At 46.1% G+C, this 21,216-nt stretch overlaps 1 protein-coding gene across 2 annotated transcripts in view; it reads right to left on the reverse strand.

The window, feature by feature from the left end:
• Positions 1-1,402: 1,402 nt before the first annotated feature.
• LOC140429309 (isocitrate dehydrogenase [NADP], mitochondrial-like) overlaps positions 1,403-21,216 on the reverse strand; it is a 111,298-nt gene continuing 91,484 nt past the window's right edge. For both annotated transcript variants that reach the window (XM_072516140.1, XM_072516141.1), the window contains exons 7-11: positions 17,831-17,982; positions 7,690-7,802; positions 5,890-5,987; positions 4,996-5,088; positions 1,403-1,889 (exon numbers count right to left, since the gene is read on the reverse strand). In XM_072516140.1, the coding sequence (XP_072372241.1) occupies positions 1,805-1,889; positions 4,996-5,088; positions 5,890-5,987; positions 7,690-7,802; positions 17,831-17,982 (541 nt within the window). In that variant the 3' untranslated portion in view covers positions 1,403-1,804. The remainder of the gene's footprint in view (positions 1,890-4,995; positions 5,089-5,889; positions 5,988-7,689; positions 7,803-17,830; positions 17,983-21,216) is intronic.

A 21,216-nucleotide genomic window follows, 5' to 3' on the forward strand; every position in this document is an offset into this window, starting at 1 on the left:
GGGGAGAACGTACCAACTCCACTCAGACAGTCACTCAAGAATCAAACCCGGGTCCCTGCCGCTGTGAGGCATCAGTGCTAACCATATCTTCACCTATCATTTCTGATGAAGAGCAAGAGGGGTAGCAGCACCAATTCCAACTGAACCAGCAGAAGGAGCGACAACAGCGACAGATGCCTTCTCCTCGGCCTCATGCCGCTGCACACGAAAAACGGGATGGACACCAAAGTCCAGCAGAAGGCGGCAAGACATCCAAGCTGCAGAGTATTTATTCTCTCAACATATTTGAGCCTCAGTGCCTCAGGAGGCTCAGGTTTTCACAGCAGATCACTGAGAACGTCTGTAGTCTTGTGGAGCAAGACTTCCTTCCCAGTTGGTCAGGTGGCCACACATTGCTGGTGGTCAATAAGGCAACTGTAACTGGAGGGCCAGCCCTCAGGTCTATCTCTCACCCAGGTTGTATGTTCACTTCTCCTGCAAGCAGAGGAAGCAGAGTTATTGAGTGGCAATATTGGCTTGTGTTGATAGCAGAGAAGGACACCATTTGTGGAGGGTGACTGGGAGGCAAGGGCAATAGGCTGAGGGTGAGTATTATCAGATGAAGGTGTGAGGTGCCTGAAAAGAGGGATGAGTGGAGCTAAAAATATGCTGTTCTGAGGAGATCTGTGCAGAAGAATGCTAGGAGAGTCAGAGTATGGGGTTTGGCATCTTATATTGCTCCGTCACTCAATCTCCCAACCCTCCTGAGGCCCTTGATCCTCTAGGCACTTAAGTCTCCAAGATGGAGGGCTCAAACACCTGTTGTTTACTTTCCCCATGCCTGTTTGGTTGGAGAGGTCGTCGCTCTCTATTCCTGGCTGCTGCAGTCTCAAAAGTCCACGTTCAGATGAGCCATTCAAGCACACGTCACGATCTCTTGATTCAGAAATCCTTCCTTGGGTAGAATTGGTCCATCAACAGGAGATTCCAACTGGTTCTCGATCCACTCATCAGCCTGTCTTTTGGCAGGGACCATCAGTTCTGTTCGATATCTTTGCCATGCATCCATTATTTTCTATAACCACTATGACTTGTTAGGAGCAGTTTAATTTCCCTTAATATTGATATCATCATTCATTACAAAGGGGCTGGAGATTTTTGCATAATTGCTGCAAGTCCATTTTGTTTCAATCTCCCCACAGACACACAAAAAGAGTCATTATGATATTTAAAATGAATTGCCAGCATTTTAGCAATCTTATTGTAAAGGCTGCCATTTTATATCTAGGTGTACCATGCAGAGAACAGCTTTTCACACAATTGCATCTCTTTTCACAGATATTCCGGTCTGTAACTCCAGCCTATCTGATCCGGGAAGGGTTAAAATGGTATCACAGAGCAGCAGGGTTTCCAAAAAAGGTACTTTCATTTTTGAAACATTTTTTTTTAATCAAAAGGCATAAAGTACAAAGTTTCAATGGTTACTGAGCAGTTTCTATTGGCATAAAGAGAAGTTGCTATTGGCTCACTTCTGCGTTACAGGTAACAGGTTCTGTGACCGCATGAAACCATTAGTTGTTTTTGCATTAAAACTGTTGCTGCAAAGGAAAGAATTAAGGGCAGTTGAAACTAAAATATAAAATAAAACCCATGTTCAAATAAACATACAACAGCGATGATGAACAAGGTTTCATCTCAAATCGAGCAAATCCTATTGTCCGAGAAAACTAATGTCTTAGTGCCTTAAATCTGCATCACAAAATAACATCGACTAACAAGCATCCTGGAATGAATCCTGAAGGTTCTTCATTGTTCTTGGTCCTTTTCAATGGCTCAACTTCTTGTCCAAGTTTTCCTTGATGGCATCAAGAAATACTTCAGTGTACACATAGTGCTGCCCTGGTTTTACACTAGCCACGGAGAAAATGACAGAATGTTAGTGGAAACAGGTTTTCAGCATTCAGTTCCTTTTCAGCTCAGGCATAAACAACAGAGTTTGATCTTTCAACCATACCCAGTTTGAACTGGTGCCTATTGCCCTCTAGCATAACTATTCCAACTAACTACTCCCGCAGCAGACATGAATACTTGAGCAATTTTAAAGCAAGAGATCAGAACGAAGGGGTTAAGCATGGCATTTGGGCTTAATTTAGTAATTTCCCCAAATAAAAAACAATATACACACAATTCTGAATTCTGGTTTGTCACTACCTTATATGTGTTACATAATTTTTGAGTGCAAACCTAACTGTTTACCGGTATTCGTCATAAAATACTTGATTTTTACTTAGTTTCTTGCCCGACTCCTTTGGCACTGTGGATGCAGATGAATTTTGTAACTAACTCTCTTTGTAGCTAACATTGCCTGGTTAGTTATTCATTCATCATTGCTACTATTTGCTACTTCTCATTTGCTTACATTTAGCATTTGATATTTAATTGATTATTTATTGGGACTATTACCTAATTCTTGCCCCACCGATACATGATGTTTTACAGTGCAGTGCGTAGGAAGCCACACTACCGGGTGTGATGCCGTTGAAAGGTACAAGGACTATAGATTTGCACTGTATGCAAAACATTTAATTATATAGATATTTCCTCAAGCGAGTAAACAGCAGAAAATATGGGGAAATTATCAAAGAAATAAAGGTTACAGATTTGGACATCAATACATCCTTGAGTACAGTAGTGCCAGTTACTTCTGTAAGTGGTCTCAGCAATTTGCATCTGGAGTTTGGCCACACTGCCCAGCATCTAATAATACAGTAGTGTAACATAGTCCACCAACCTTCAATTTTGGAGCTTCACTCACAATACTCTCCACTTATGTAACATATTTATCCCATCAAAGGAAGGTCAATATGTGGCACAACATGCAACTTAATCAATGTCCTCATGCACTTTGTAACAATGGTACGCACAAAACGAAAATGGGAAGAGGTCATTCAAATCAATTACAATGAACTCTTTGGAATATTGAATCTTCCAGTATGACATTAAATTGTATTTGAAACAACCCTAATGCTTTACTGTACTTAGAAGAGTACCGCAAACATTTATCGATCAAAGGACATTTTTCTCAATAGCATATTTAAAAGTACATTTCAAAAATCTCCTTTGGGTTCCCAACCCTGAAGGTTGGTGTACTTTGAAATAGTAATCTATGTTTCCACATTGATATACAATTTTATAATGAAGCTATTTTGATATATTCCCCTATTTTATTCTCTTTCTCATCTATAAAACTTAAGACTCTTTCCTTTTCTCATAGCTCTTTCCTTTTTCTGAACTCTTTCGAATTCCAATATTGTGCTGCAGTGCCCAAAATGACATTATATTAATTGTTGTTGGATCTATATTTTGTAAAACATCATTACTTATAATCTTAAATTTTACTTTTAGGTGGAATTGCCTAGCGCGGTAGCGTGGCCCCTTTTAGGGGATGGGCTTGACAGACCACATGACCAGCTCGGGACCAATCTCATGGGAACGTGCAAACCCTGGCCAATAGGGAGTTTGCGCAGGGCCGTGGGAGCAAGACCCCGGGCAGTGTAGACTCCAGAACCGAAGTGGTTAGATCTGTTATTTTGTGTTCTGTGCCTGTTACCTATCTGCCTTTGCCTTGGACCAATAAACCCCTTGTTAACTACTGGAAGCCTCCCATGTATATCCCAAGCCACCACACAATCTACTCATTTTTATAAAATTATTTTGTTGCATTCATTGGCCCCAGAGTTGAGAACAATGTTGCTGCCATTACTGTCAGGTCCCATTCACTCCTTGCTAGAGATTTGTCATCAGTTCCTGACACGAAGAACAGGTGCACGTATAGCACCAAAACTGAGCGGGCAGCACTGTGGCTTCACGGCGCCAGGGTCCCAGGTTCGATTTCCCGCTGGGTCACTGTCTGTGCTGAGTCTGCACGTTCTCCCAGTTTCCTCCGGGTGCTCCGGATTTCTCCCACAGTCCAAAGACGTGCAGGTTAGGTGGATTGGTCATGATAAATTGCCCTTAGTGACCAAAAAGGTTAGGAGGGGTTATTGGATTACGGGGATTGGATGGAAGTGAGGGCTTAAGTGGGTCGGTGTCCAAAAAGGTTAGGAGGGGTTATTGGGTTACGGGGATAGGGTGGAAGTGAGGGCTTAAGTGGGTCGGTGCAGACTCGATGGGCCAAATGGCCTCCTTCTGCACTGTATGTTCTATGTACTATGTACATGGGATGGGGAAAACCTGTACCGCTGAATCTGCAAATCTGTGTGTCAACAACAAATTTAGATATAGGACATTCTATTCCCCAATCTAAATGTTTCTGAATATAGTGAATTATTACGGCCCCAACACAGGTCTTTGGGCGGCAAGTAAGCAGTGTGGTTAGCACAGTTGCTTCACAGCGCCAGAGACCCAGGTTCGGTTCCCGGCTTGGATCACTGTCTGCGCAGAGTCTGCATGTTCTCCCCGTGTCTGCGTGGTTTCCTCCGGGTGCTCCATTTTCCTCTTACAGGTCCATAAGATCTGCTGTTAGGTCATTTGGACTTTCTGAATTCTCCCTCTGTGTACCCGAACAGGCGCTGTAGTGTGGCGGCTAGGGGCTTTTCACAGTAACTTCATTGCAGTGCTAATGTAAGCCTACTTGTGACAATAAAGATTATTATTATTCTTGTAGGACACCATCAGTCGCATCCTGCTGATTGAAGTACCTGCCCAATAATTTTCCTTCAATTCAATAAGCTTCAATCCCAGTTAACTGTCTTTTACAAGGAGCATTATCAAATGCCTTCTGGAATCTACATCAAAGAATAGTCATGGTCATTGCCTGATTAGGAATAATTGATCCCATGAGCCCTAATAAACCTCTCATAAGTCTTCCTTCATTCTTGTTCTAAACAATCCCTCATCAAGTTTCAAATCTTTCTTTTGATTTCTCTGCTGTTAGTTTAGACCGTGGATTTTTAAACTGATTTGTGAAGTTAGGATTGATTGCATTTCTACGTTATTAAAACAATTCTAACTTACTTCTGTAGCCCATGAATGCAGGCTGCCAGATCCTTTGTCATGATGCCGCTCTCCACGGTTTCTACACACACCAGCTCCAGGATATCAGCAAACCTTGGAGAAGCATTAACAACAGAAAATTGTATCACAATGTAATAACAACATAATTCTTCAACACGCCAAGTCACAAGAGTGGGAACAATTGGATTTGTGGCCATAGCTCTCCGATAGGAAATCCAATCTCTGCGGTGGACTCGGGAAAATGTACTGAAGCCTGGCTATCTTGGACAGAACTTGTCACTGGATTTGAAGTGACCTCTTAGCAGTTGAATGCAACACAAAATCCCTGTAAATGATGAAGGGAGGCGCTTAATGGTGTAAATAAGGAAGGATTGAGTTTGGACAAAGAAACATTGTTATCGTATATGCAGGATTTTTTAAATAGATGAAACCGTGACGGTATTGATATCTGAAGGGAAAGCAGCTCAACCTGCACAGGGCACCTGAAACAGCTGTGAACCTAGGCAGGAAGTTTAACAAATCTGGGGATACATCACAGTTGAGTCACATGATGTCCATACACAAGCACTTTCCAGAATGGGTCACTGAAGAGATCAGAAACCAGAACCATAGCCCCAAATGATAAAGTTCCTACCCGAGAGGTTCTACTTTCATTAATTTAAAAAACTGGAACGAGCACTTGGAACTACCGTAAGCATAAAATCCACATTTCTGAAATTTGACGCTGAATGAAAGCTCCCCTCAGTGTTGAATATTGGAGCAGAATTGAACCAAGATAGCTCTCTAGGTGAAACATTCAGGGTCCAGTTAGTGTAATATTCTGTGCAGGCATGGTCATTCTTTAAGCTTTTGGGCCTACTCAACACATTGCTTTGAAAATCAGAAAAGACTCACTGTTTAAGTTGCTGACTGCCATCGAGTTTTGCCCTGTGCGCTAGCCCTCGGGTCCAGGCAAAGATACTGGCGATTGGGTTTGTGCTAGTGGCTTTGCCCTGGTTTTAGAACAAGACAAAAAACCCACAACGATTTAAAGTCACAGTATGGAGTGCTGAGCGAAGTCAGGGATGGTAATTTATAACTAAACTGTGATTGACCAAATGTTTGTGCACAATTCACACATATATCAGAGCTTCCCAAACTATGGGTTACAACCCCCAATGGGGTCGCAATTTGATAATTTGGGGTCGAGAGCTCGTAAACAGCAAAACTGCCGGGACTGAATGCTAACAGCAAAGGGCCCCTTTAAATCCCCATTTTTTAATTTTTTAAAAGCCTGTATGATGGTAGGTTTTTCAAGAAAAACACTGCAGTTTAAACATTTGACTGTCATAAATCCCCTCTTCACTCTCACAAAAACAACACTATCCCCAACACACCGCAACCTGGCTCTCAGGGCAATTTTCAAACCTCAAGTTAGGGTCACAGAGGGTAAACATTTGGAAAGCACTGACATACATACTTGTCAATTACAGGTCACATCGCACAAAGGCTCAGACCAAACTAAAGCAGGACTGGAAGGCAGGGGAGATTGAATAGGGACAACAGATATAATTTAACATTTTACAGTCATACATTCTAGCTTTATTTTTATACATTCCACGATAAATGCCTATATCCACTTTTATAATGGATACTGCATATGTAAACTTGTCCTGCTGTAATTCTACCTGCCTGCCAATGGTGGTGCGCCCCCACTGGAAGCAGAATAAAATTACAAGCTGATAAGTTTCCATTTTATTTCCATTGGAATTTGTGTCTGTGTTCTAATTTTGTTTGGTAACATTCCTGTGAAACGCCTGGAGACCTAGGACTATGTTTAAAGTGGTAATAAAGTGCCAGCTTGTGTTTAAATAGAATCCTGGAGAATAATAAGCACATGATGGAGTTGCAGGTGCTGTGTACAGGACTGTCCTTCACACATATACTTTGTATAGAAGACTGTAACACAAGTGGAGCAGAACAATGGTACAGCTGCAGAATGGTAGAGATGGGGGTTCAGTCCTGCGCATCTTAACAACCAACCTCACACATATCTACTGATGAAATGCTGTCACTTTCAGGAAATGGCCACCTTTTGGAGGGGGTAGTTACCAGCAGCACCCTGGAAGTTGGTTGTATGCCTGCTTTCTCTGTAAATTATCCCACTCAGGCAGGATACATGTCCATTAAGCATCCATGGAGCAAAATCATAACGACAAAAGAAATGGGAAATAAGGGAATTAACAGGAATGACCCGTAAGAGTATATCGAGGCTTCCACTAGGCTACACCGGGAACAAACAGGCCACTCACAAAATTGTTACCTTTAAGATGGGGACATATCACAACGCCAAGGACTTGGGTTCAATTGCGGCCTTGGGTGACTCTGTGCAGTTTGCACTTTGTCCCCGTGTCTGCGTGGGTTTCCCACAGGTGCTCCAGTTTGCTCCCATTGTCCAAAGATGTGCAGGTTAGGTGGATTGGCCATGATAAAATTGCCCGTTAGTGCCAAGGGATGTGCAGGTTAGGTGGGGTTAGGGGGATAGGGTGGGGGAGTGGGTCTAGAAAGGATGCTCTTTCAGAGGGTCGATGCAATTTCAATGGGCTGAATGGCATCCTTCTGAACTATAGGAATTCTATGTTTCTATATTTCAACTGTCAGGGAAGGCAAATAGATAAGACATTCCATACTGTATTATTTCCTTGGGATACCGACCTTCTGATGTTCTCTGAAATGGCGAGTTACGGTTCCATGGGCCGCCTCAGCTTCGATTGTTTTCCCATCTGGGCAAATCAGTACTGATGTCATCAGCCCAAGAGAACCAAAACCTGCAGACAAACAATGTCAGTGTGACTAAACTAGACAGAGCATTAGTCCACACAACCAAGTATTAGTGGGCTTCTCCCCAAACAACCTCAAAATATATTTTTGTCAACATAAAATAAAAAGCATTTTCATGCACTCTGCCAAACACTTGCTTCAGAAAAACATCCTACCAATTCAAGAATGTGTGGTAATTCCGTTTCTATTTCTTTTTGAGCCGTTTCATGTTCAATGAATATTATTTCTGCAGAAAGGAAACATACCTTTTCAAGCGATTGATTGCTGTAAATGTTCATCTGGTTCATGAATGTTCTTTACGGGCAGAAATCTCTCATCCTTATCTGGTCTAGTCCACATATGCCTCCAGACCTACCGCTGTGGTCAACTCTTAACAGCCCTCTGAAGTAGCCTAGCAAGCCATCAGGAATGGCTAACAAATGCTTGCCAATTACTCCATATCCCATGAAAGAATAGAAAAAATGATGGAGTCAGAAGAAGAATAGAAATCTTCTTCTCTGACAATGGGTGGAGAAGGTGAGCCTGTCTACCAAATGAAGCAGGCATGGCTGGAGACAGCAGAGGCAGTGAGCAAGAGTATGAAGCCCGCAACTTGTCTTCAGTGCCAAAAAATATTTAATGACCTCATTAGTGGATGACACAGTGGCATAGTGGTTAACACAAAACTTCAGGGACCCAGGTTCAATTCTAACCTTGTGTTGGATGGGGAGGGGCAGGACTAGCAGCTCAATGTTCCGGGGTACAGATGCTATCGGAAAGATAGAACAGGAGGTAAGAGAGGAGGGGGAGTTACATTTCTGATTAGGGAGAATATAACGGCAATACTGGGAGGGGATATATCCAAGGGTTCGGCCACTGAGTCTATATCGGTAGAACTAAAAATAAGAAGGGAGAGATCGCTTTGATAAGATTGTACTACTGGCCCCCAAATAGTCAGCGGGAAATTGAGGAGCAAATATGTAAGGGGATTACAGATAGCTGCCGGAAAAATAGGGTGGTAATAGTTGGGGACTTTAACTTTACAAATATTGACTGGAACAGCCACAGCATTAGGGGTTTGGATAGAGAGAAATTTGTTGAGTGCATTCGGAAAGAATTCTCATTCAGTATGTGGATGGCCCGACTAGAGAGGAGGAAAAACTTGACCTCCTGTTGGAAAATAAGGAAGGGCAGAAGTGTTAGTGAGGGATCACTTTGAGAACAGTGACCATAATTCCATTAGTTTTAAGATAGCTATGGAGAGTGATAGGTCTGACCCAAAGGTTAAAATTCTAATTTGGGGCAAGGCCAATTTTGATGGTATTAGACAGAAACTTCCAAAAGTTGATTGGGGGAATCTGTTGGCCGGCAAAAGGACGGCTCGTAAGTTCAAAAGTGTGTTAACCAGGGTTCAGGGTAAGCACATTCCTTAGAGTGAAGGGCAAGGCAGGTAGAAGTTGGGAATCGTGGATGACGTGGGATATTGAGGCCCTGGTCAAAAAGAAGAAGGATGCACCTGAAAGGCATAGGCAGCTGGGATCAAGTGGATTCCTTAAAGAGTACAGAGGTTATCGGAGTAGAGTTAAGAGAGAACTCAGGGGGGCAAAAAGAGGACATGAGATTGCTTTGGCAGATAAGACAAAGCAATATAATCTGGCAGCTATGAATTTCCGAACCTGGTCAGCTTGGTCAGTACTAGTGCTGCTCTTGGTGATGGATGATGAGTCCTCCACCCAGAGTAAATATTCTGCCCTTGCTATCCTCAGTGATTTTTCCAGGTGGTATTCAATATGGAGGAGTGCTGATTCATCAGTTGAGGGAGAGTGATAGGTAGTAATCAGTAGGAGGTTTCCTTGCCCGCAAGCCGATAGTGTCCTGTCTGGCACAATTGCGAGACACAGAGGAGGTCGTTCGGACGCTCCACAAAGAGATAGAAGAGAGACATTGAATGAGCAAGGTCGATGTTAGTGAGATCGAGAGAGAGAATGTAGAATTGAGAAGGAAGTTGGCAGCAAAGGACCGAGAGGTGGATGATGCCAAGAGGGCACACCAGTCTTGTCTAGCACATCGGAGCAGCTTCCAAACCCAATACGATAAGGCCTATCAGGACACGCAACGTGCAGTCCTGGTAAAAGAGACAGAGAAACAGGTAGAGGCATTGCAAAGGCAGTGCAGCGATCTAAAAGCAGCGTTAAGAGCACTCCATGCTGCCACCACGGAGCACAGACAAAGCTCGGTGGATCATGCAAAATGCCGGAAGCAGATTGCGGAACTGCAGTCTTTGCTTTCAGTGCAAAATGGGTTTCAAAGCACCTTTGGATCCCAATTAGAAGAAGACGACGGCCCTGATTGGCAAGAACTAAACAAAACCGCGCATAGATATGTACAGGGAACATGTGCGCAAGGAAAGCCCCAAAGGAGAAAAGCACCCCAACCCCCCACAGAGCAGATAGATCAGGCACCCATGAATCCAGTAACTACCCACAGCACAGTCACATCGGACGGAGACGCGGAATTCCTTTACACCACCGCCTTAACCGTGACCCAATTACGGGACGCGTGTGAAAAGATCACACCGTTCCTCCCCACCTCAGACCCCCACCACTTCTTTGCTATAGTGAAGCAGCAGGTGACCATGTACGGCCTGGATGAGCGTGAGCAAGTGAAGCTCACAGTTTTAAGCTTAGGCCCTTCTGTTGTAGCAGCCCTTCCCGACCCACAGAATGTAGGAGGAGGCACCCTTGCAGAGATGCACACGGTGACGCGATCGGTTATAACAGAGGTGACCCAGTAGAAGGCATGAATAAGTGCAGGCAGAAGAAAACAGAACACCCCACAGCGTTTGCTGGACGCCTGTGGATCCATTTTACAGCCGTTTTCGGATACTTAGACCGCGCCCATTTGTCCCCAGACAACATGGCCAAATGGACCCGCACCCTTATCTCCCATGCCACAGAGGCAGGACAAAAAGCTTGTACTAATTATGACCCCTCGGAAGAAACGCACAACGAAAAGAGAGTTTTAAAAAGATTATACCGCTCCTGGGAGCAATCTGTCCACAACAAACCCGCGATTAGAAAACCCGAAGAACAGCAGGCAGAGGCAGATATTCAAGCAGTTAAAGCGCACCAGAACCCCGCATGGGTGAACGAAGGCATGAACAGCCCCCCCACAGAAACCACAGGAGTGTTACAACTGTGGACAATTAGGTCACTTTGCACAAGAGTGCAATGCCCCAGGAAAGCCAGAGAGAGCCTGCAGACAGGCACTCTGAATAGAAACAGGACAAAGCCCATACATAGTGTAAGCACCCATTCAGACCAGACAGACATGAACGGAACTGACTGAAGGTGTTCGGGCTCCCCCAACTGGGTCTGCGACACCCTTTGGGATAGGTCCGGCCGACCAGTTGTTGCAGCGAAAATATGGGGACAGCCCATCGAATTTCTCTGGGACACAGGAGGGTCCCGCGCCACAATTAATTCCTCCACCATGTTCCAAAAAGACACGTGGCCCACTACAGCCACAATCACCCTCAGCGGCTTCACAGGCCACTCACAACAGGGACACATCACAGCCCCTGTACCCATTCAAATTGGCAACATTACTTTTGGTCGATCTGCCCCACACAGCAGAACACATTTTGGGCATCGATTTCATGAACTTCCACAACCTGTCATTTGACCCAGTAAATCCATGTGTCTGGAAAATGACAAAGTCAGCAAGAGCCCCCGCAACGCTCACAGTAGGTGAGTATGCTAATAAGATTAGCGCAGTCGGCGATTTTTGGTTTGACCCGACCACGATTAGCGCAGACAAACAGGTTAGGACAGTTCTCCAGAAAAACAGGACTGCATTTGCAAGTCATAAACATGACTGCGGCATGTTCGGTTCAAATAACAGGACCTGACCCTAGACCCCAGAAGCAATATAGGTTTCCCCAAAAGGCAGAGGGAGAAATCTCAAAAGTTATTGATAGTTTATTAGAACAAGGCATACTTAGATCAGTAGCCACTACTAATAATGCCCCGATTTGGCCAGTGAGAATGCCCAAAGGATCATGGCGACTGACCGTCGATTACCGGGAACTCAACAAAGTCACCCCCGCAGCAGCCCCCACGGTAGCCACAAGTCCCGAGACCATGCTCAAACAGGGACTCAACTCACGACATTTTACAGTTTTGGACATCAGTAACGGATTCTGGTCCATTCCATTGGCAAAAGCGTGCCAGTACAAATTTACCTTCACTTTTAAAGGTCAGCAATACACGTGGACATGCCTTCCACAAGGATTCCACAACTCCCCCTCCATTTTTCACCGACAGCTGGCCAATGGTTTATCAAAATTTTCTCGCCCCGAATGTCTGGTCCAGTATGTAGACGACCTATTACTGCAGACAGACACCAAGGCAGAGCACATCGTGCTTCTGTCCGAACTCCTACAGCGAATTGGATGTAAAGTGAACCCCAAGAAGGCCCAAATTTTGGAAAACAAAGTGGCATATTTGGGAATGATTATCACGCATGATAAACGCGAGATCGGATATAAAAGAATTGACTCGGTTGTCAAATTGCCCCTTCCCCAGAATGTTTCCGCCCTCCGGTCATTTTTAGGACTGGTTGGCTACTGCCGAAACCACATTGACGGTTTCGCCACCAAAGCAGCACCCCTCTTGGTACTCGTAAAGAAAGGAGCCCCTTGGAAATGGCTTCCACGGCACACGGATGCTGTAGATGCTTTAAAGCGCGCACTCATTGCAGCCCCCGCACTACAGGTTCCAGACCCGCTTTCCCCCTATGCTATAGAGATAGCTAGCACGGTAGCATTGTGGATAGCACAATTGCTTCACAGCTCCAGGGTTCCAGGTTTGATCCCCGGCTTGGCTCACTGTCTCTGCGGAGTCTGCACATCCTCCCCGTGTGTGCGTGGGTTTCCTCCGGGTGCTCCGGTTTCCTCCCACAGTCCAAAGATGTGCGGGTTAGTTGGGTTGGTCATGATAAATTGCCCTTGGTGTCCAAAATTGCCCTTAGTGGGGTTACTGGGTTATGGGGATAGGGTGGAGGTGTTGACCTTGGGTAGCGTGCTCTTTCCAAGAGCCGGTGCAGACTCGATGGGCCTCCTTCTGCACTGTAAATTCTATGGAATCGTACCCTTTTGGCCGTGCTCCTCCAGGAATGTCACGGACAGTTAAGTCCCGTGGCTTACGCCTCCAGAGTTTTAGATCCTGTGGAGCAGGGATTTTCGGCCTGTGAAAGGCACCTGCTCGCAGTTTTATGGGCAGTTCAATACTTTTCATATATCACCAGACTAAACCCCATCACAATCCTCACGGAACACACCCCCACCCAACTTTTACTAGACAGACGACTTAAGGACGATACAGTAAGCCAGATCAGTGCAGCCAGATGGACCCTTCTTTTGCAGGGACGGGACATCACTGTTAAAAGGACCAAGACCCACACTTTCCTAGCCGAAAACCTTCAGTACCAGGCACCCCCCACGAATGTGAAATCATCTCACCGCACTACAACACAGGCCCCTTTATCGTGAAAACACCACCCCGCAGGGTCCTCCTGCCCCGATGACTGAACCTGCCCTGCAGGTGTGGCAGTCTTTGGCAGGATCATCGAGGGCTCCAAAATCCACGCACCATAGGCATCTCGTGTGTTAGAGCTGAGGAAGAAGCAACCTACCTACATCTTAGCAGATACCCAGCGGGAATAATAGAAAGTGGAAGAAGAAAACAAGGGGATTTGCTTTAGGAATCAACTTTTAACATTTCAGGATTGAGACTCTGCCACCAAAGGGGAGAAATGATGCACAGAAATCAGGGGCGGGATTCTCTAATCCCGATGCAGAGTGTCCACGCCATCATAAACGCCGTCGCGTTTTACGACGGTGTGAACGGGCCGACCCAACGACAATTTGTGGCCCCTACAGGGGGCCAGCACGGCACTGGGGCGGTTCACGCCGCTCCAGCTGCCGATCCCGGCGCGAACTGGGTGCTGCGGGATCCGCGCATACACAGTGGCACCAGCGCCAACGGCACATGCGCAGTGGCTTCCTTCAACGTGCCGGCCCTGACGCAACATGCCGCAGGACTACAGGGGCCAACGCGGAAGAAACGAGGCCCCCAGCCAGAGACGCCGGCCCACCGTCTGGTGGGCCCTAATCGCGGACCAGGCCACATCGGAGGACCCCGGGATCGGATTCCCCGTTCCCCCCCCCTCCACACAGGCCGCCCCCTGAACCTTCCACGCCGGGTTCCGCCAGCTGAGAGGTGTGGATAGCGCCGAAGGGACTCGCCATTTTTACGATGGCCGCTCGACCCATCCCGGGCGCCCAGGCCGCGTAGAGCGGGCTCCAACCGGTGCCGCACCAACCACGCCGGCGCCAATTCTCCACTCTGCGTAGAATCGTGTGCTGGCATTGGGGCGGCGTGGCGCGATTCACGCCAGTCATGGGGATTCTCCGGCCCGACCCCGGGCTGAGAGAATCCCGCCCCAGGTGTCAAAGGCGTGTTCAGGAGAGGTTACAAGGCTGGAGGAGATTGTAGACATACCCTGGGGTTAGGCCATTCAGATTTTTGAAGTACAAGGATTTTCAAATTGAATGCACTGGGGATGAGATGTGAAGAAAGGATAGATCAACAAGAATACATAAATAAGGAACAGGCAGAGTTTTAGACAGGCTCATGGATTCATAGAATCCCTACAGTGCACAAGGCCATTCAGCCCATCGGGTCTGCACCGACCCTCTAACGAGCACTCTATCCTCAACACACTCCCCGCAGTATCCCCGCAGCTCCACTTAACCTATGGGTCCATTTTTAACATGGTGAATCCACCTAACCTGCACACCTTTGGATTGTGGGAGGAAACCGGAGCACCATGAGTAAATCCGCGCAGACAAGGGGAGAATGTGCAAATTCCCACAGACCCAAGGCCAGAATTGACCCCGGGTTCCTGGCACTGTGAGGCAGCAGTGCTAACCATTGTGCCGCTGTGTGTTGTTACTTTGGGTGAAGAAGATTACAGAAGTTCATGTCTGATGTCTATAGTGACATACAAAAGAGTTTCAGCTGCAAAGGGACTGAGGTAAGGGCAGAGGTGGGCAATGTTGTAGAGGTTTAAATAATCCCATTTGCTGATGGATAATAAAAGCAAAATACAGTGGGTGCTGGAAAACTGAAATAAAATCGGAAAATGTTTGAAAAACCCAGCAGGTCCGGCAGTATCTGTGGAGTGAAGCGCTCTGAATAAGAGTGATATGGACTCGAAACATCTACTCGGTTTCTTTCTCCATCGATGCTGCCAGACCTGCCGGGTTTTTCCAGCATTTTCTGTTTTAATGATGGATAAGATGTGTCATTTAAAGCTCATCTCAAGCTCCAACAGGATGCCATGATTATGAATGAAAGTGTGGTTAGCCAAAGAGAGGGCACTAGTGCTAATTGACTGCAGTTTCTGGCAGAGGCTAAAGGTGATGAACTTGGCCTCCCTGATGATGAGTTGGAGGAAGATGCGACTCGTCCAGGACTTAAATGTCAAACAAGCAGTCGTTTCACCTGGAGGCAATTGAGTGTTTGAGAAAAGTAATAGAGAGCTACAGTTCAGCATCATCAGACCCTCCTGTGCCAAAGGGTTTTGTCACCAGTGGATGATTGATAAAGTGGAGGACACAACAGGGGACTCAACATCTCAGAAGGTGCGGAGAAGAGATGAACGACTATTGCTGTGGATACAAAGGTTGTTTTGGGACAGATAGGAATAGAACCCTGCCAGGGCTGCCAGGGCATTGCCATAAAGTTAAACAAAATGATGAGAGGCCTTTAAGGTGAATGACATGGGTCGCCATAATCAAACACTGTGGGAAGAGAGAGGCGAAGAGGTAAAATAATGAATGACAAAGGTCACTTTAAGTAAGGCAATTCTGATAAAATGGGGCAATACGATTTTGTACAGCTCAATACGATCAACTAAATTTAATAATACATAATGCAGAAAAATGCCAAACAACATGAAACATTAATAACACAAGCCAGAGCGTGTAACAAATGAAAGGACAGGCTAATATTTCACGTGGAAACCTTGGGTCAGGAGATGTGATGGAGGACTGAAATATTGGCTGGGATTTTATCAGCTGCACTGAAGATGTGGGAAACCTCGTAAAATAGCAGCGGAAGAAGAGTGTGTGTGTGTATGGTGGTTGGCGGGGGTTGGGATCACAACGCCTTCTTGCCACCAAGGAATATGCCCAATGGCAGATATTTCTAAAGGCTTGGCCATCCCCTGACTGAAGGTGGGCAGCCAAGTTATTGAACGGCAGCACGGTAGCCTTGTGGATAGCACAATTGCTTCACAGCTCCAGGGTCCCAGGTTCGATTCCAGATTGGGTCACTGTCTGTGCGGAGTCTGCACGTCCTCCCCGTGTGTACGTGGGTTTCCTCCGGGTTCTCCGGTTTCCTCCCACAGTCCAAAGATGTGCAGGTTAGGTGGATTGGCCATGATAAATTGCCCTTAGTGTCCAAAATTGCCCTTAGTGTTGGGTGGGGTTACTGGGTTATGGGGATAGGGTGGCGGTGTTGACCTTGGGTAGGGTGCTCTTTCCAAGAGCCGGTGCAGACTCGATGGGCCGAATGGCCTCCTTCTGCACTGTAAATTCTATGATTCTATGAATTAACAGGTTAACTTATGCCCATTTTACGACCTTGCCAGCATTTAACCAGCAACAGACCATGCTGCCACCACAATGAGGTAGCAGGGTTCGCCCAGGAACAAATGTGTTGCAGATAACCAAATAAAGCTTAACATTTGATTGCTGATTCATAATTATAACAGCTCAAGAAACTGCAATTTTATTTATAGATGAAACGGAGTCGCTGCCAAGTTAGACTGGTGATTTTTGCCCTTGGCTATAGAAGGGGAGACAGTCAGTTTGACTGAAATCTGACATGGGAAGCAGATAAACTGGAGAAATAGTGGGCGGTTCTGCCGCTGGCAGCGTAACCCCCCCCCCCCCCCCCCCCCCCCCGCGGGTTTCTGGGCGATGTGGGGTGGTTCCTTTGGGAAATCCCACTGACAAGCGGTGAGAAGAGACAACCCTGCCGCTGGCGAATGAAGCGCCACCGAGAAACATGCGGCTGGGGGCCTGGAGAATCCCGCCCCACAGCAGCCACTGCAGGGAGAGAAGATTCTGCCCAGAGCTTAGGGCACAAGTGCAGCAGTTCAGAGCCTTATAGGTGTTAGCTGTACAAAAATAAGATAATTCTGAAAATACAGGTAATAATATGAGAGTTAGTGCGTCAAGCTTATTATTTTCTTTATCGGTGAAAATAAGGCGAAGTTGAAAGGCATTAGTGGCTTTAGGCTTTAACAGCGTGTGTTGACGTGGTGTTAAATAAGATACAGGAACATTTTCTCACCAAGTGTTTGCTTGGCTCCTCTGTAGAATGATTGAAATATACAATAATCTAATTCAGGTCACAAAAGGGAACACGTCTGTTACACTCCAGATCATCCACCCTTACAACAACAACTTGCATTTATGTAACACCTTTGATGCAGCAAAGCATACCATATCACTTCACAATAGTGTATCAAACAAAATCTGTCATCAAGTAACAAAGGAAATATTAGCAGAGCCTGGTCTTGTAGGTAGTTTTTAAGGAATGTCTCAAAGGAGAGAGATAGCATGAAACAACTCCCATCAGAAGTAATAAGGTACTTAGATCATTTACAGCAGCAAATTATGCCACTAGAACCAAGAATGTATCTACGCCTCAATTTACAGTTTTATACAGATAACCACACATCTATCTATTTATCAGCATACTACTCACAATGCATTTAAGCAAAACCCTTATTTTAATACATTATTGCTCTTTGCTGCAGATGTTTTTATGTACACAGCAGCCAGTTACAAATAAAAGTATTTTAGCAAACGTTTTCTGGATAAGCAGTAGGCTTTTTCAGATGATACCCGGCTTTCAGAAGCTAAGGTGAAAATTAATTGTCTCCCCTTAAATGAAAATACCTTGTGCCAGGATGTCAGATTGAACATCCCCATCATAGTTCTTACATGCCCAAACAAAGCCTCCTGAGGACTTCAACATCTGAGCCACCATATCATCAATTAACCGATGTTCATACCAGATGCCCAGCTTGTCAAACGCTGTTTTGTAATTTCTGTTGGAGCAAAAAGACCAAGCAATGAACAATGGGATGCAGGTATCAATCATTATTGACTGCAGATCTTTCACCATGTAACCAATGACAGCTCAATCCAAGTAAGATCTTGTTTCTCTATAGTAAAGTTCAGTTCAGTTCAGTGGAAATGCTATTGCATCAGCTGGGAGCTCTACTGGTTGGAAAGCTGGTTTTGTGATGCAGAGCGAGGCCACCAGCAGGGGTTCAATTCCCATACCAGCTGAGGTTACTCATGAAGGCCCTGCCTTCTCAACCTTGCCCCTCGCCTGAGGTGTGGTGATCCTCAGGTTAAAATCACCACCAGTCAGCTCTCCCCTTCAAAGGGGAAAGCAGCCAATGGTCAATGGACTATGGCAACTTTACTTTTTAGCGTCAGTCTACACTGAGCTGGGAATAGAATTGCACAGCAGTGACCTGGTAAAATAAAGCTGGTTCAGTATCTACCTTTGGGACCCACAATGGAGATAACTCTGCTAAATCATTTGATATGGTTTCCCTACACTGTGGGAGGCTTGTCTATGTATCACTCAAGCACTTTAACAATGGAGTTTTTGTAGTTAAATCGCAGACTCCGATTGCAACATATAACTGAAAACAAAATTTGTATTTCTTATTCAATGGTAAAGGCTCCAGATAGCTAGTGTTAAATTATTGGTTTCAGAAACAGTAAGGATTTTCACACATGGTTGCCTAGCACGACCCCTGCTGGAGACCTTGTGCCTGCAGTACCAAGCTGTCAGCGTGGTATAAATGTTCATCAGATTGCTAGAGAGAGAAGCACTATGAAGTAACCATTGCTGAAAGCAAGAGAAAAAGAACAGAATTACAAAACGGATCATTGATGATTAATTATGTTTCCACTGTTATAAGCCGTTATCAATTTCTGATGAATCGCCATATGGAAACTGAGAGTTATTTACTGAGTGATAACAGGGACCTTTCATTGCCCTCAGGATCATTGGGTTGACAAGCAATTTAAAAAATTGATTCAGGGTAATGTACCACTTCAATGATGGCTGAATTCTTGATAAACTCAAACATCTCTATTATAATTTAAGAGCGAGAGTAGGCGATTTACCCCATGAAGCATTTTCCACCAGTCAATATGGGGGGGGGGGGGGGGGGGGGGGGGGGGGGGGGAGAGAGGTGGCACGGTGGCACAGTGGCTAACACTGCTGTCTCACAGTGCAAGGAAACATAGTTCGATTCCGGTCTTGGTTGATTGTGTGGAGTTTGCACGTTCTCCCTGCGTCTGCATGGGTTTCCTTTCCTCCGTGTGCTCCGGTTTCCTCCCACAGTCCAAAGACTGCAAGTTAGGTGGATTGCCCACGCTAAGTTGCCCCTTAGTGTCCAGGATGTGCATGTCAGGTTATGGAGATGGGGCGGAGTGGACAGGGGAGTGGACCTTTGGAGGAGCGGTGCAGACTCGATGGGCCAAATGGCATCCTTCTGCGCTGGAGTGATTCTATGTTGAGATCATAGCTGATTTGTGACTTAACCCCATATCCCTGAATATCTTTGGTTAACAAAAGTTAATCAATCTCAAACTAAATATATGAACAAGGGTAGGAGGCCCTTAAGCCAACTCCGCCATTCAATAAGATCATGGCTGATCTGATAGTAACCTCAGATTTGCATCCTGCCTGCTCCTGATAATCTATCCACCTTTGCCGTACAAATATTCAAAAGCTCTGCATCCCCCCGCCATTTCAGGAAGAAAGTTCCAAAGACTCCTGACCTTCAGAGAAGAAAATGGTTTCATCTCTGTTTAAATGGGCGACCTGTTATTTTTAAACTGTGCCTCCCTAGTTCAAGATTCTCCCTCAGGACAAAACATTCTCTCCACATCCACCCCTCAAGACCCTCAGAATCTTATATGTTTCAATCAAGTCACCTCTTATTCTTCTAAACTCCAGTGATACAATCTAGCCTGTCCAACCTTTTCCCAGAAGACAACCTGCCCATTCCAGGTATTAGTCTAGTAAACCTCCTCTGAACCAATTCCAAATTAACTGATCCAGCATCAACCGCTGGTTAAAGAAGAGAAATTCAAACTGCTATTATGCTTTCCATGATCTGATAGCCTGCTGACACTTATACTCAAGGCTCACGTGAATAAATGCTACATATGGTTGAGCTGCTGAGCTTTTCATACACATTGGGCACAATTCAACTAAATGGGAACAAGTCCCATAGTGAGTGCACTTAGCCGCATGTTTGCCAGCACTCGCCGCGTGAGAAACACGTGCCTTTACAGCGCCACTTGCATTAAATAAGGGGCCTCAGTGGGGAATGCGCTGCCGCCCCATCTGCTACACCAAGGAAGGCGACCTGATCTCCGAAGCCCCCATGCGTCCCCCGATCCCTCCAAGCCCCATGCACTATGGGAGCGTCCCCGCACTCCCCCATCCCCGCAACACTTGCGCAGGGCAACCTTGACTTGATCGCCAGCATAGAAAAAATGCCAACCTGGCACCCCGGAAATCCCCTGCTAGCTGGCAGTGCCACCTGGGCACCTCAGCATCACCAGACTGGTACTCAGGTGGCACTGTCAGGGTGCCAGGCTGGCAGTGCCAGGGTGCCACCTTTCCCAAAGGACAAGAACCCGAGGACCTCCAGCCCCCTGGGAGACCCCCACGAGTGCCGTTCTGTCTGGTTCCCGTTTGGGGGACCAGTGCTGAACGGCATTCGCCCAACATCTCTGAGGTGAAGGGGGTAGATCCCAACCCGTCAGGAAACTGCAAATTAGCTGTCTCGCTCCAATATGCAGATTTGCTAAAAAATGATCCCGCCCATTCGCAATGTCTCGCGAGATTGCGGGACCAGGGTCTCCCGGCTTTTATCAGCCACGCTGCGCCGCAGCGAGCTGCTTTTCAGGCGCAGCGAGGCTGTTGGATTGCGGCCATTATATTATATGGTTTATTTTCTGACTGAGCTTAAGTGAAAACAGCGCGGGAGGCGAGAGAGCCGGGACAGTGAAAACAGCGCGGGAGGAGAGAGAGCCGGGACAGTGAAAACAGCGCGGGAGGAGAGAGAGCCGGGTCAGTGAAAACAGCGCGAGAGGAGAGAGAGCCGGGAGATTTCAAAAGCGCGGGAGCTGCGAGTCAGAGCGGAGATTTAAAAAGATCGCAGCCTAGTTTCGGGAGCCGTTCGGGGGAGGAGGAGCAGTCTCTGGCAGGGAGAGAACCTGAGAACATCTAAGACACTCAGGAG

The sequence above is a fragment of the Scyliorhinus torazame genome, chromosome 9, assembly GCF_047496885.1.
Source record: "Scyliorhinus torazame isolate Kashiwa2021f chromosome 9, sScyTor2.1, whole genome shotgun sequence".
In the NCBI taxonomy this organism is placed as follows: domain Eukaryota; kingdom Metazoa; phylum Chordata; class Chondrichthyes; order Carcharhiniformes; family Scyliorhinidae; genus Scyliorhinus; species Scyliorhinus torazame.